Below are 15,844 nucleotides of genomic sequence, written 5' to 3'. Positions count from 1 at the left end.
AAAGCATACCACCTCATCTGTGAAACATGGTGGTGGGGGTGTATGGCTGCTGAAGGTACTGGCTCACTTATCTACATTGATGATACAACTGCTGATGCATAATGCATTCTGAAGTGTATAGACACATCCTATCTGCTCAAGTTCAAACAAATGCCTCTAAACATTGACCGGCAGTTCATTCTACAGTAAGACAATGATCCCAAACATACTGCTAACGCAACAAAGGTGTTTTTCAAGGCTAAAAAATGGTAAATTTGTGAGTGGCCCAGTGTATCACCTGATCTGAACCCAAATGAACATGCCTTTTATATGCTGAAGAGAAAACTGAAGGGGACTAGCCCCCAAAACAAGCATAAGCTAAAGATGGCTGCAATACAGGTCTGGAAGAGCATCACCAGAGAAGACACCCAGCAACTGGTAAGGTCCAAGAATCGCAGACATCAAGCAGTCATTGCATGCAAAGGATATGCAACAAAATACTAAACATGACTGCTTTCATTTCCATGACATTGCTGTGTCCTAAACATTATGGTGCCCTGAAATGGGGGGACTATGTATAAACACTGCTGTAATTTCTACATGGTGAAATCAAAATGTACAAAAATGGTCTTTATTAAAACCTGACAATGTGGACTTTAGCCACATGAGATCTTTTCTATTACAAATCTCAAATTGTGGAGTACAGAGGCCAATAAATAAATGATGGGTTATTGTCCCAAACATTATGGTGGGCACTCTATATTCATATGGCTATAGATTTTTTAACAAGTAATGATTCAGTATTTCAAATTAGTACTCGATGATGATGAGTAAGAACGGTGATAAAACTGCTTTCTATTTAAAACTAGACTAAGTGGGACCCGTTGGGTCCCAGCATCACACAGGAGGGCTGGTCATCCAACGCAATATTCCACCTCTCCATCAATTCTAATATTGGTGGCCAGTTGGGGGGGGGGGGGCTCTCTGGAGCGCTAGTATGGGTGTTATGGGCAGAAGGGACTGGTTTCCAGAGGGCTAGTATGCAAATTGTGCGCCAAATGGATTCTTGGGCTGGCGTCTCAGTCAATCAAGCCTGTTGTGCTGGCAACTCACTCACGGTTGGTGGGCTGTTAGTTGACTCACAGCTAATCCTTCAAGCAGGGTATAAGGCCACCAAATTCAAGTGCAGTTTCATACCATTTGAAGTAGGGTGCAAAGTCACTAAAGACAGCGAGTCATGACCTCTCCCTCCTCCATCTTGCAGAGACTGAGCCACACCCACATTTCCGGGTTTTATAACCCCCCCTCCCCCCCCCCCACTGGAAAAGGTGTGGCTTTCATGAAGTGATTGACAGGAGAGAGATTCTCAACATTTAAAAAAAAACTAATAACACATATTTTTCATTGATGGGAAGAATTCTCTGCACCTGCTCAGCGGAGGGGGACTGAGTAAGATGGCCAAAAATCACAGCCGTAAGTGGTAGCGTTTTATCTAAAATCAATATACAGTGCAAACGGGAAGTAAGTGCATTTGCAGTAGTGCCTTTTAACTGCAAGCCAATGCACCCAAGCCACCATTTGCAGTAAGTAGACCCTTTCAACTTCATGCCACCATTTGCAGTAAGTGGTGTCTTTCAACTTCAAGCCACACCCAAGCCATCATTTGCAGGAAGTAGTGCCTTTCAACTACAAAGCTCCCAAGCCACCATTTGCAGTAAGTAGTGCCTTTCAACTTCATGCCATCATTTGCAGTAAGTGGTGTCTTTCAACTTCAAGCCACACCCAAGCCATCATTTGCAGGTAGTGCCTTTCAACTTCAAAACTCACAAGCCACCATTAGCAGTAAGTGGTGTCTTTCAACCCCAAGCCACACCCAAGCCATCATTTGCAGTAAGTGGTGTCTTTCAACATCAAGCCACACCCAAGCCACCATTTGCAGTAAGTAGTGCCTTTCAACTTCATGCCACCATTTGCAGTAAGTAATGCCTTTCAACTTCAAGCCAAAGCAACCAATCCACCATTTGCAGTAAGTAGTGCCTTTCAACTACATGCCACCATTAGCAGTAAGTAGTGCCTTTCAACTTCAAGCCAAAGCATACAAGCCACCATTTGCAGTAAGTAGTGCCTTTCAACTTCAGGCCAATGCACCCACGCTCCCCATTTGCAGTAAGTAGTGCCTTTCAACTTCAAGCCACACCCAAGCCATCATTTGCAGGAAGTAGTGCCTTTCAACTTCAATTCAAAGCAACCAATCCAACATTTGCAGTAAGTAATGCCTTTCAACTTCAAGCCACACCCAAGCCACCATTTGCAGTAAGTAGTGCCTTTCAACTTAATGCCACCATTTGCAGTAAGTGGTGTCTTTCAACTTCAAGCCAAAGCAACCAATCCACCATTTGCTGTAAGTAGTGCCTTTCAACTTCAAGCCACACCAAAGCCACCATTTGCAGTAAGTAGTGCCTTTCAACTTCAAGCCAAAGCAACCAATCCACCATTTGCAGTAAGTAGTGCCTTTCAACTACATTCCACCATTTGCAGTAAGTAGTGCCTTTCAACTTCAAGCCAAAGCAACCAAGCCACCATTTGCAGTAATAGTGCCTTTCAACTTCAAGCCAAAGCTCCCAAGCCACCATTTGCAGTAAGTAGTGCCTTTCAACTTCATGCCATCATTTGCAGTAAGTAGTGCCTTTCAATTTCAAGACACACCCAAGCCAAGCCAAACAGGAGGGGGGAGGAGGAGGAGGGGGAGGGGGGGGGGGGGCTTCTGGAGCGCTAGTATGAACCATTTTAGAACCAATAGACTTTTTTGCAAGCTTTAGAACCAATAGACATTTTTTTGCAAGCTTTAGAACCAATAGACATTTTTTGGCATGCATTTTAGAACCAATAGACATTTTTTTGCAAGCTTTAGAACCAATAGTCATTTTTGCAAGCTTTAGAACCAATAGACACTTTTTGCAAGCTTTAGAACCAATAGTCATTTTTTTGCAAGCTTTAGAACCAATAGAGACACTTTTTGCAAGCTTTAGAACCAATAGAGACAATTTTTGCAAGCTTTAGAACCAATAGACATTTTTTTTGCAAGCTTTAGAACCAATACATTTTTTTGCCAGCTTTAGAACCAATAGACATTTTTTGCAAGCTTTAGAACCAATAGACATGTTTTTACAAGCTTTAGAACCAATAAACATGTTTTGCAAGCTTTAGAACCAATAGAGACACGTTTTGCAAGCTTTAGAACCAATAGACACATTCTGCAAGTATTTTAGAACCACTAAGGACACTTACATTTGAGTAGACATGTGTTCAGTGTTATTCACAGCTCAGAGAAACGTGACCCTCTGCCTTCCTCCATCTTGAAGAGTGAGTGAGGCACACCACTTCCTGGTTTTATAGTCCCTCCCCCCTGCCGCCAGCGGGGGCAGCAGAGAGAATGGGGAATTTTGTAAAAACATTAATATCTCTGTCATTTTTAATCGATGGGAAAAATCCTCGGCACACATGCGGCGGAGGGGGGCTCTGAGCGAGGTGGCCAAAAATGATGGCCGTAGGTCGCGGCGTTCTCTCGGAAATTCAATTCAATTCAATTCAATTTATTTGTCATTTGGACCCCTTGAGGTCCAAACGAAATGTCGTTTCTGCAGCCATACATTACAAAACAAAAAAGACCCGAGACACAACACAGTTTACACAAACATCCATCACATCGCTGTGATGGAAGGCAAAAAAAACGTATCTCTCCACTGCACTCTCCCCCCCGATGTCAGAGTCAGAGTCAAAGTCAAAGCCCCCGGCTGGCGATGGCGATTGTCCCGCGGCCATTAAAGCCACGCCGGGTGATGCAAGGTCGCACACCGGGTCTTGTTGTTAGAGCACATGGCGTGCGCTCGCAAAGTCCCGCGGCCATTCCAAGCCGCGCGGGGCGATGATGTAAGGCCCCGCTCAGGTGCTCTTCAACCCCGCAACTCGGGCGGGAGAAATCGCCGTTGCGGTAGCCCCGAAAAGCGGTCTCCCAGCAGGGACCCGCGGGCTCCCGGTGCCGACGTCCGCCAAACCCGCAGTTGCAGCCTCCGAAACTCCGGGGGTCGGGTGGCAGCAGTGCTCCACCACCGCTCCACCCGCTCCGGACTCGGCCAGCCCCGTGACGGTGAGTAGTCGGCAGCTCCGCAACTGGAACCCCAGGTCGTTCCTGTCGGAGGCCGCTCCACGTTGCAGCCCCAACGACAACGGAGACCTGACAAAGAAAAGGTCGGGTCTCCCGTGCAGGGGAAAGATTTTAAAGTTACCCCCTCCCCCCCCACACCACCCCCACCCCCCACACACACACCCCAACAAAAAATAAAATAAAAACTACATAAAAACAAGACAAAAAATAATAAAAACACAGACGGGCTGCAGAGGCCGCTGCTGACGAGAGTCGCGCCGCCCAGATGGCCAAAACCGGTCAAGAACAGACTTTTAGTAATATAGATAGATAGGCCATCTTCTGCAAGTTACCGTTTAAATAAATGCAGGCGTCGTTTTTATTAAAATTATTATGTTTTTAAATTACATTTTTAAATGCTGCTCCGTGGTATTCTTTGCAAAATTAGCATCCGTCTATTATCAAATGAGCAATAAAATGGGCGACAGTTTCCAAGTTGGCTGCTCTTTTTAGTGTGGCTCCAATGAGATTTGCTTTTGCTGTGGAAACTCAAGCCCAAGGTTTTCCTATCGCTTAGAATTGCATGTGCCGATGAAATAGAGGGGTTCAATGTAACAAAAGTCGGCAATGTGATGCTGACTGAGGAAGGCAGAAGATCCAGTTAATCAGCATGACTTGGCAAAAAGGCAGTGTTTTGTGACATACATTTACAACGGTTCCATGACTGGAAATTCTCCAAGGAACTGATAGACAGACAGCTCTTAAACTGTCACTTTGAATTACTGCCACTATGCATTCTTTCAAGAAAAATATGATTTATTTATGTCTTTGTGACAGTATGTTTTAAGTTGTATAGGTGTTTTTATGCTGTTGTGCATGTATCTAAAAGGCTAAGGCTATTTGATGCATTAACCATTTTGGGGATTGGATTCTAAAATGTTGTTGTGGAAATATCACAACTCGAATCTAAAATGTTTATGTGAGAAAAGTATCACCGATACTTCTCAGTCTCTTAACATTGGATATTTTATTTAGAAGGTAATTTAGAAATGATAGTGAAGCTCCACCCACAGGTTCAAGAGATAAAGCCAAACTTTTGCAGCCACCTTCAGCCAGACATGCTGCCTGGTCCTTCGTTCCAGCCTCCTCCTGCAACCCTGGATATCACATATGCCAGGATTCTGCCATTTGTTACACCACATTAGGAGACCACATTAAGCTTCGGTTACACCAAAGATCATGGAACCATATGTCATCCTGCCTGTAGTCCAAGATTTGGGGTCTTATTCTGGCCATTTTTTCAAGTACTGCACCTATCCAAGTACTGAACCAGGTTCAGGAATAGCTACTTCCCCACAGACATCAGGCTATTAAACTTGGCTCGGACAAAACTCTGAACATTAATAGCCCATTATCTGTTATTTGCATTTTATCAGTTTATTTATTCATGTGTGTATTTACGTATATAATGTTATATGGACACACTGATCTGTTTTGTAGTCAATGCCTACTATGTTCTGTTATGCTGAAGCAAAGCAAGAATTTTATTGTCCTGTCAAGGACACATGACAATAAACTCTCTTGACTTGATCCAACAAAGTGAAAAATTACAGATAAAAAATGGCCAGAATAAGAATAAGAAGAAGAACCGAAATAAAAGCAGAAAATGCTGAAAATTCTCATCAGACCGGACAGCCATTTTATACGGAGTTAAAACTTCATGTTAAAGATCCTTTGACCGATCTGGGAAAGTGTTTAGAGTTTGGAAATTAGAGACCTAGGGACGAAACAGGCCCTTTGGCCCACCGGGTCCACGCCGACCAGTGATCCCAGTACACTAACACTATCCTGAGGATACTGAGTTGGATGATCAGCCATGATCATATTGAATGGCGGTGCAGGCTCGAAGGGCCGAATGGCCTACTCCTGCACCTATTTTTTCTATTTTTCTATCCTACACACTAGGGACAATTTACAATCTTTACCAAAGCCAATTAAACTATAAACTTGTATGTCTTTGGAGTGTGGGAGGAAACCGGAGCACCTGGGGAAAGCCCATGCAGTCGCGGGGAGAACGTACAAACTCCCTACGGACAACAACCACAGTCAGGATTGAACCCGTGTCTCTGGCTTGCATCCTGAGACTCGCTCAAATAACGCAATACCGATCCTGGGGAATGCTACTGTATAACTCATTCATCTAAAAAGCAGCTATTTACCATGATCATCTGTCGCCTGTTGCTTCACCAAATTTGTTCCAGGCTTGTGCGATGGGATTGAAAATCTTTCCACTGACTAACTTTTCACGCCATCTCCAAAGAAGAGGTATAAATCCTGATTTTCATTTGTATTTTATCAAATTCCCCATCAATAATCATCTGGGTTAGAGATTGTGGAAGAAACTTAACCAGAAACTTAACTGAAATACCATGGCAACGAGATCAGAGATTGGGTATCCTGTGGCATCTAACTCACCTGTGCGTTTATTTTGGTTTGTTTTCTGCAGATCAAGTCAAATTTGTCAAATTTTGATAATGCCACTGTTAAGGGTCTTGCAATGTTTTATGTGAAATGCGGTTATATATTAATTGGATTGATCTTATCAGGAAACTATTAGCTTCCAAATTAATAATATAGCTTTTTCATTGTATTTGTCTTTAGGTTCAACTCAAAACGAGTTTATCAAGCCAGTACATAATTCGAACGCAGCCAAATAATACTTGTCTCTCTACACTGGAGTGTGCAGCCTTTGCGCTGTCAATTGTGGAAAAGGACCATTGCATTCATGAGGTAAGTCGCTCGAGAGTCACTTCTCATTTATCATCCTAACCACTTGTTGCACTTAATATTATATTTGAACTACAAGGACAGCCACACATAATGTTGTAATAGTTTCTAATTTCTGATAAATATTTTGGTTTATCTTGTCCCTACCAAAATGAATAATCACTGCCACCCATTTGCACCCGTCTTTATTCTTTTGAATATCTTTGCATTCATTGGAAATTGCCTTCAAATGCCTTTGATTCATTAGTAAACTTGTGGAGATTACTCTTTGTTCTTTCATCTGAGTCATGAAGACAAATTGTAAATCGCTGGGACTACAATATTGATCCTTGTGGTTCTCTGTTGGTAGAAGTCTGCCAAACTGGAAATTATCCATTTATTTCTGTTCCTTTTGTTTCACCATTAACCAATCATCAATCCATGGTAACGTATTACCCCCAGTCACATTTCTTTATTTTATTTTTTAAACTTTTGTGTAGCACCTTATCCTATGCCTTTTGGAAAACTATGTTCTTTTATTTACATCTTCAATGAAGTTTTAGATTTGTCACACTTCACTTCCCTTTTGTAAAACCATGTTTTGATCTTCACAGTTCCATATTGCCAATTCACTAATAATGGATTTGAGTATTTATCTAACAATTGATGTCAGATTAATTGTTCTCTTGTTTCCTATTTTAATGAGTCGTAGGAGCAGAATTAAGGGGCTGTCCCACTGCGGCGACCTAATCTGCGAGTTTAGAAGAGTTTGCCCTCTACTCAAACTCGCAGCATGGTCGACACGTGATCCTAGGAGGTCCCATGAGGTCACTGGAACTCTCCTTCATGCTCGAGGGAAGTTCCCGAATACTCGCGGCCTCAGCTAGGTCGTGGAAAAATTTTCAGCATGTAGATCTTCCGTGAATAAAAATTGGTCGGCATGTTTTTTTGAACTCGTAGTGCAGTGGAGTGGGGTCGCTATTTAGTTACAGGCAGTCGAGGACAGCCGTAGGCAATCTCCTTCGCTGACTCGGCATTTTGATTGGCTCATTGGAGTTTTTAGGTCCGAGGAAAACCGACCGTTAGGTACAAAGCCCATTAAACTTCATTATACTTCTTAAAAGTGGACCACTCTTTCTTCTCCCCTTCTCTCCCCCTCTCTCCCCTTCTCTCCACCCCCCCTCTCCATGCCCTCTAAAGGACTTATCATACACTGTGCAGCTGTCTTTTACCTTCCTCTTCATCGTGGGTGTGAATTTCAGACAGCGCTCCCCCGCTTTCCCTGGCCCTCGCCTTTGCGATGTGTTTGTGTGTGTGTGTGTGTGTGTGTGCGGTCAGTCGATCCAGCTCGCGGTTTCAATGCTGACGGTCGATCCAGCTCGAAGTTTTCCAGGCGAGTGCCCTCGAGCTTGAAGGTCGAAAACACTCTTCTTAACTCGCAGATTAGGTTGCCGCAGTGGGACAGCCCCTTTAGGCCATTATACCCATCAAGTCCACTCCACCATTCAATCATGGTTGATCTATCTTTTCCTCTCAATCCCATTCTGCCTTCTCCCTGTAACCTTGGACGCCCTTACTAATCAAGAACATATTAATCTCCACTTCGAAAATACCCTAAGACGTGGTCTCCACAGCCATCTGGCATTGAATTACACAGATACACCACCCTATGACATTTCTCTGTGATTCCTTTTCATCTTCCTGAAAGTAATCCCGCAGATGAATGGATGCGATGGTGATGTACGTGTCCACATATAAGGGGCAGGGTGGAGTGAAATTCCATTGTCATAGGTCCATTGTCACTTTCACTTTGAGCAATACCACGAGAGAAGCACTGGCATGAATAGAATAATAAATCCAGTTGCAATAACTGTAATGCTTGCAATTCTATTCTGTTTTATAAATGCCACAGTTGGAATAGGATCATCTTTAGGTTCAAGTGCTGGTAACTTTATACCCAGAGAATCATTCAAACAGGTGAATTGGTTGATCTTCGTGTGGTTTGTACATCCTGTTACATGCCAAGTGGCTGCTATATTTATCAGTGTATCAGTGGCCACATTGAATATGAAGAGCTTTAAAACATGCAAAGCTTCTTTCTTGTTTTAGTTTAAGTTATAATACCTCATGGAAACAGGCCCTTCGGTCCACCGAGTCCACGCAGACCCGTTCACTTTGCTCCCATGTTTTCCACTTTCTCATCCACTCCCTAAACTCTAGATGCATTTTTTACAGAGGCCAATTAACCTACAAACCCACACATCTCTGGGACATGGAGGAAACCTGAGCAGACAAAGGGAGACCATGCAGACTCCACACTGACAGGGCCTGAGGTCAGGATCAAACCTGGGTCTCTGGCATTGTGAGGCAGCAGCTCTACCAATTAATCAAGGCGAACATGGTTTCTATCTTAACTGATACTATCTTAACAGATGTCAAAATATTAATGTTAGAATATTAGTATTAAATAGTTAACAGGGATTTCAGGTGTTCTTATTGTTTTATATCAATAGGTTATACTTCGTCCCCTTCGAGCATTGTGCTCATTCCAACTTCAGCATGGAGCTCAAGTCCATCACAGTAAGGAACATCTGATTAAGAATGGATTATACGCAAAACAGATGCCAAAGAATAAACATAAACCTAATAAAATGGAACGTTTAGACAAAGAATAGGTGATGGGTATAATTTTAAAATTACATTATTTTTTATGAGCAGAGCTTTATGACAGTGGTTTTCTGTCTCTGAATCTCTTCATTTTTATTTGAACTGGACATTGGTTTGCAAAAGTTTAATTCCTTGCTTATTTCTATTTTGATTTTTAGTCTTAATAAATTCACCAGCAGTAAGTTTCTTGAGTTGCTTCTGTTGTACTTCCATGATTTAGGTGCAAAAATTCATGAAAAGTCTTATTTACTGAAGTCAGTGGGGTTTCTTTTGAAATTGGGTCATTGTTCTGGTGCTGAGGTTGAAGAATATTCAGTTCCTCAAATCATAGGATATTATTTGCTATTTCATGGTATTCTCTGTGGCCAGGTTAAAAATCCTGCAATCTTCAAGAATAATGGCAAATACAGCAGGCATGTCTTTAACCCTGCTCGGTGATTATTAGGAGTCTGAGGGGTAACTTCGCACAAAGGGTGATGGGTGTATGTAACAGGCTGCAAGAGGAGGTAGTTGAGGCAGGAACTATCCCAATGTTTAAGAAACAGTTAGACAGATACATGGATAGGACAGGTTTGGAGGGATATGGCCCAAACGCTGGCAGGTGGGACTAGTGTAGCTGGGACATGTTGGCCGGTGTAGGCAAGTTGGGCTGAATCACTCTATGACTCCGTGATCCCCTTTGCCATGAGAATAAGTGGTCTTACCCAGGTTTCATCACAATCACTGCCAGCGATTGGCAACCCAAGAAATGGCAGATGCAGGAATCCTTAAACAAAACACAAAATGCTGGAGGAATTCTGCAGGTCAGGCAGCACCTGTGGAGGGAATTTACAGGTGACGTTTGAAGTCAGGACCTTTCTTATTAGACTCTATTATTGGGTTTGCTACTGAGGGTACCCAGACGTGGTGCCAACGGATGAGAAGCCAAAGCAAAGAAGTCGAAGCCAAAGAACTGTAAAAGGACTTACTCGACACACAAAGTCTTTTACTAAGTATCTTTATTAAAGGCACTACACACATTATGCCCTAGCTGTCCGTGGTCATCACTGGAACTAGAGAGCGAGCTGGAGGTGGGGAAGCTACAATTATACAGGAGACAATGGGGAGTGGTTAGTAGTGGTGAGGTCACTATGTTAAAGGAGCATGCACTGATCTACATCCTTCCTCTTGGAAACAAAAGCGACCACGGCTCATACGTTAGAATCAGACCATAAGCAGGGAACAGTTAGACAATCATGATACAGACTACTCGCACACTCCTTACCGGACAGGCGGCTTGACCAACCGCCCAGAGCGGGTGCGCAACCCGCCTTCCCCTTCAACCGCAGGAGCTGCAGGTACGGGGGCAGGGACAGAGATGGGAGATCCGGGAGAAGAGCGCCCAGGGGAAGGAGGAGAAGGGGTGGGCGAAACAGGTACACCAGCAGGTGAGGCAGGAGAAGGAGGCTGGTGTGTGCGGGGCACAGAGAGCTGAGAGGGCAGTGTCCGGGGCATGCGAGGAGTGACAGGGGCAGGAGGAGTTTCGGGCAGTGGGGAAGAGATCGGCGGCGAAAACGGGTCTGCGGGAGGCGGAGTAGGCTCGTTGACAAGCAGCAGGTGCTGGCGTGTCCGACGGTACACGGTTCCCTCGTAATCAACCAGGTATGACCGGGGAGAGTCAGCATTGCCAACGACAACGGCCAGCCGGTGATGACCGGAGGTGGACTTCATCCGGACAACCTGGCCTGGGAACAGACGGGGAAGGAGACGGGATGATTTGTCAAAGGAGCGCTTCTGGATGACCTTCTCGATGATGCGCTCCGTGACAGCGGCAGGGCTGCGGACCGCGGATTTTAGGGATTGTTGAGAGACCGGGAGAGGGGGTCGAGTGGTGCGGGACATGAGGCGCTGGGCAGGTGAACCGAGTGCGGGGTCCCAGGAAATGTTGCGGAGGTTGAGGAGGGCAAGGTAGAAGTCCGAATGAGCAAGCCGACAATGTTCCAGCAGCTCCTTGGCGCTGCGGACAGCGCGCTCTGCAAGGCCATTGCTTTGCGGGTACTCGGGGCTGCTGGTGATGTGGCGAAAGTTCCATTGGGTGGCGAAGGCGCCGACCTCCGCGCTGGTAAACTGGCTGCCGTTGTCGGATTGGAGAGTCACCGGGGAACCAAAGGTCGAAAAGTGGCGGCGAAGCTTCCCGATGACGGCAGCAGACGTGAGGGACGGCAGCTGGTCCACCTCGAACCAGCTGGAGTAGGAGTCCACCAGGACCAAGAAGTGTTTGCCACGCCATTGGAATATGTCAGTGGCGACAGCCATCCACGGCAACTCGGGAGCCGGTTGCTGCATGAGAGGTTGGCGCTGTTGATGGGGCCGGAGACTGTTGCAGGCAGCACAGGCGGAGACCCTGTCCCGGATGTCCTGAACCATGCCAGGCCAGTAAAACTGGGCTTGGGCCTGGGACAAAGTGGCTTCCACGCCGGGGTGGCCGTTGTGGGCGGTTTGAAAGTAATGATCCCGCAGCGCGGCCGGCACCACGACCTTGTGACCCTTCACCACCACGCCGTTGTGCAGCACCAATTTGTCCCGAACCAGGAAGTAGGGCACCAGCCGGTAGGGAAGAGCGTCGGTCAGGCCAGCCAAGGCGGATGACGCCCTCAAGCTGTTGCAGGGCAGGATCAGCGGCAGTGTGTTTGACCAGGGACTGCATCTGCCAAGAGGGAACAATGTTAACGTTCAGCACCATCAGGTCAGACGATTCGTATGGATGGCGGGCAACGGAAGGGAGCGGCGCATGGGAAAATGTGTCGGCCACGAACATTTCCTTGCCCTTGCGGTACACAATTTCGAACGTGAAACGTTGGAGCTGCAGCATCATTCGCTGCAAACGTGAAGAGGCCGCGTGGATAGGCTTGTTCAAGATAGAGACCAGCGGCTGGTGGTCAGTTTCAATAGTGAAGGAGTTGCCCAGAATGTAGTCCTTGAATTTGGAGCATGCGAACACCACGGCAAGGAGCTCCTTCTCGATCTGAGCGTAGCGCTGCTCAGCAGGGGTCATGGTGCGACAGGCGTAGGAAACAGGCAGCTGCCGATTGTCATAGAGCTGCAGGCAGGCGGCACCGAGGCCGAACCGAGATGCATCGCAGGTGAGGACGATTGGCCTGTTCAGGTCAAATTACTTTAAAGTCGGGGTGCGTGCGAGCTTGGACTTCAGGGCCACGAAGGCCGACTGGTGGTGCGGGAGCCAGACCCAGGCATTGTCCTTCTTGGTCAGCTCCCTCAGGGGGGCACTCAGTTCGCTGAGGTCGGGTATGAACTTCTCCAGGTAGTTGACCATGCCCAGAAAGCGCTGCAGGCCGGGCACGTCGGTGGGGGCGGGCAATTCGGTGACCGCTGCCGTCTTCTGGGGGTCTGGCTTTAGTCCCCCGGCCGTGAAAACGTGACCTACGTAAGTGACTTCCTGAACGCGGAACCGACACTTCTTCGGGTTAAGTTTGAGATTGATCTCACGAGCCCTGTCCAGGACTTTGCGGAGGTGCAGGTCGTGCTCAGCGACGTCCCTCCCGTACGCCAGGATGTCATCCACAATGATAGCGCACGGCAACCCGGCAAACAGCTGTTCCATGGTGCGCTGGAAAACCTCGCTAGCTGAGTTGATCCCAAAAGGCATGCGGAGAAAACGGAACCTGCCGAAAGGTGTGCTAAAGGTAGTCAGGAAGGAGGAACGTTCATCCAGAGGGATCTGCCAAAAGGAGCTCTTGGCATCTAGGACCGAGAAGACTGTGGCCGGACCAACCTGTGCAGCGACGTCCTCCACCGTCCGCATGGGGTAGTGCGGGCGTTGGATAGCAAGGTTCAGGTCTTTTGGGTTGATGCAGATCCTGATCTCGCTCGCATCCTTCTTGGCAGCGACGACCATGGTGGAGACCCACAGGGTGGGAGCGCTCACCTCCTTGAGGATGCCCGTGGCCACCATGTCACGCAGTGTGGACTCCACGCGGCCCTTCATGGCAAAAGACACCCGGTGGGCCGGTCTAATTACCGGGTTGACCCCCGGGTCAACAACGATTTTGTAGGCACAGGGCAGTTTGCCCAGAACGTCATCAAAACGGTCGGGATACTCGTTCAGGGGGTCCATGGGAGCCTGCACCAGGTGGATGTCGCGGTGGAAAGAGACCAAACCAAAGTCCTGGCATGCACGGGCGCCCAGCAGGGTGACGTTTTCAGATTCCAGCAGGAGAAAAGTGAGGGGCCGAGAGGTCTCGAGAACTGTACAGATAACCGTGGCCTTCCCCACGGCGACCAGAATACCTCCCCCATAGGCATGAAGGCGGGAGTCATCGGGAGTCACCCTCTCCCCCGAGCTTATCTGCTTAAAGAGGCTAACAGACATAACATTGGCAAAAGCACCAGTATCGACCTTCGCAGGGAAGGAGTGTCCATTGACAGTAACATGCACGGAAGGATCTGTTATCAATGCAGGTGCACCCAAAAGCGAAAACACAGTTGAATCACCATGGGAGGAACTCGTATCATAATCAGGGAGTTCAAGCTGGTACTGGGAACCAGGCGCGCTATCACAGTCCGCAAGGTTGTTTAGACTCCTTCTAGGAGCAGGGACAGGTTTCCCACACGATCGACAAGCTGCAGAAAAATGGTTCAGCTTCCCGCAGGAATTACAAGTTTTACCCTGCGCTGGGCAAACGTTGAACTGGTGTGAAGAGAAATTACAATTGGGGCAGCGACGAGGGGTGACCTTAGCGGGTGCAGAGGGGGTGAACCGGCGTGGCGGGCTATTGATCCGACGGCGGCCAGCGGTACCGGTGAAATTGATGTCCTGGGACACCGGTTGAGATACGGAGCCAACAGCAGAGGCCATGCGAGCGGAATGCATGGCATCCTTTAGCGATAGATCAGGCTTCATCAGTAGCTCTTCACGCAGCTTAGAGTTTAGGAGACCGTTGGCCAGGACGTCCCTGATCATTTCGTCCGGTGTAATCGCTTCAAGGCGGCACCGCCAAGCCATATGTCGCAAAGAGGCAATGAAAGCTTCAATGTGCTCACCTGGAACCTGACGCCTTGTGAAGAACTTGAAACGCTCAATAATGTTATTAGTGGGTATATCGCATAGGGTAGTGAATTTGGCTATGAGACATACCGGGTCGTAGCGGTCTTCCGGAGGGGCGAACTCGAACGATGCATAATGTTCCATTGCCTCCGGACCAGCCAGGTTGAGGAGTAGGTGAGCCTGTACCGCAGGAGTGGCACCAGGATGAGCGATCGCGATGTAGTGTTCATAGTCGCGCTGGAAGACAGTCCAGCGGTGCACAATGTCCGCGTCAAAAACTAGCTTGTCGGGACGACGACACGAGTTAGCCATAGTAAAATGTTGAGGTGGGGACACAACTGGGATAAACAAATAATAAAATAAAGCCGATTAACAGGAGACGCAAGTCTACCGCGCTGACACCATGTAAAAGGACTTACTCGACACACAAAGTTTTTTACTAAGTATCTTTATTAAAGGCACTACACACATTATGCCCTAGCTGTCCGTGGTCATCACTGGAACTAGAGAGCGAGCTGGAGGTGGGGAAGCTACAATTATACAGGAGACAATGGGGAGTGGTTAGTAGTGGTGAGGTCACTATGTTAAAGGAGCATGCACTGATCTACAAGAACCGAATGGAAACGAGGCCGAAACGCCAAAAAACCGAAAGAGTACGAAAACGAAACGGCAACTAACCGAAAGGGCGGGACGCATAAAAGCCAACTAACCAAAAAGCTGCGTCGCCTAAAAGCAAACTCACCGAATGGCCGCTCTGTCGAAACGCCACCTACTCAAAAGGGGGCGTCGCCTACAAGCCAATGAACTGACTGCCGCTCAACAGAAAAGTCTAATAACGGACATGACGTTGCCGGGGGGCGGGACTTGTCAGCGATTGGGTCCAGACCCCTGCTTACATCACATCACTGTAGAGGGATGAACATTGTCCCACACCTCTGCTCCACCCGACCCACAGCCCGCGGAGGGTGGACACTGGGGTCTGGACCAATCGCTGACAAGTCCCGCCCCACGGCAACGTCATGTCCGTTATTCGACTTCTCTTTTTTTTACTAAATATTAATTTTATTAGAAGCAATTGTACAAGGAGAAAGTAATCAACATAACGGTTATACAATTTCGTACAGCTTCAATTTTAACATTTTATAAACTAATAACTATATCGGAAAAAATAAAAAAGGATAAAAGGGAAAGGAAGAAGAAAAGAAAAAGAAAAGAAAGAATTTCAAAAAAGACACGAAAGAGAA

At 47.0% G+C, this 15,844-nt stretch overlaps 1 protein-coding gene across 1 annotated transcript in view; it reads left to right on the top strand.

Moving 5' to 3' along the window:
- Positions 1-9,758, top strand: part of dtwd2 (DTW domain containing 2) — a 160,296-nt gene extending 150,538 nt beyond the window's left edge. The window contains exons 5-6 of the mRNA XM_033017477.1: positions 6,785-6,913; positions 9,403-9,758. Of these exons, the coding sequence (XP_032873368.1) occupies positions 6,785-6,913; positions 9,403-9,564 (291 nt within the window). The 3' untranslated portion in view covers positions 9,565-9,758. The remainder of the gene's footprint in view (positions 1-6,784; positions 6,914-9,402) is intronic.
- Positions 9,759-15,844: the final 6,086 nt, after the last annotated feature.

The sequence above is a fragment of the Amblyraja radiata genome, chromosome 3, assembly GCF_010909765.2.
Source record: "Amblyraja radiata isolate CabotCenter1 chromosome 3, sAmbRad1.1.pri, whole genome shotgun sequence".
NCBI classification, from domain to species: domain Eukaryota; kingdom Metazoa; phylum Chordata; class Chondrichthyes; order Rajiformes; family Rajidae; genus Amblyraja; species Amblyraja radiata.
Note: the sequence above shows the minus strand (reverse complement) of the source record. Positions and strands in the feature narration are given on the sequence as shown.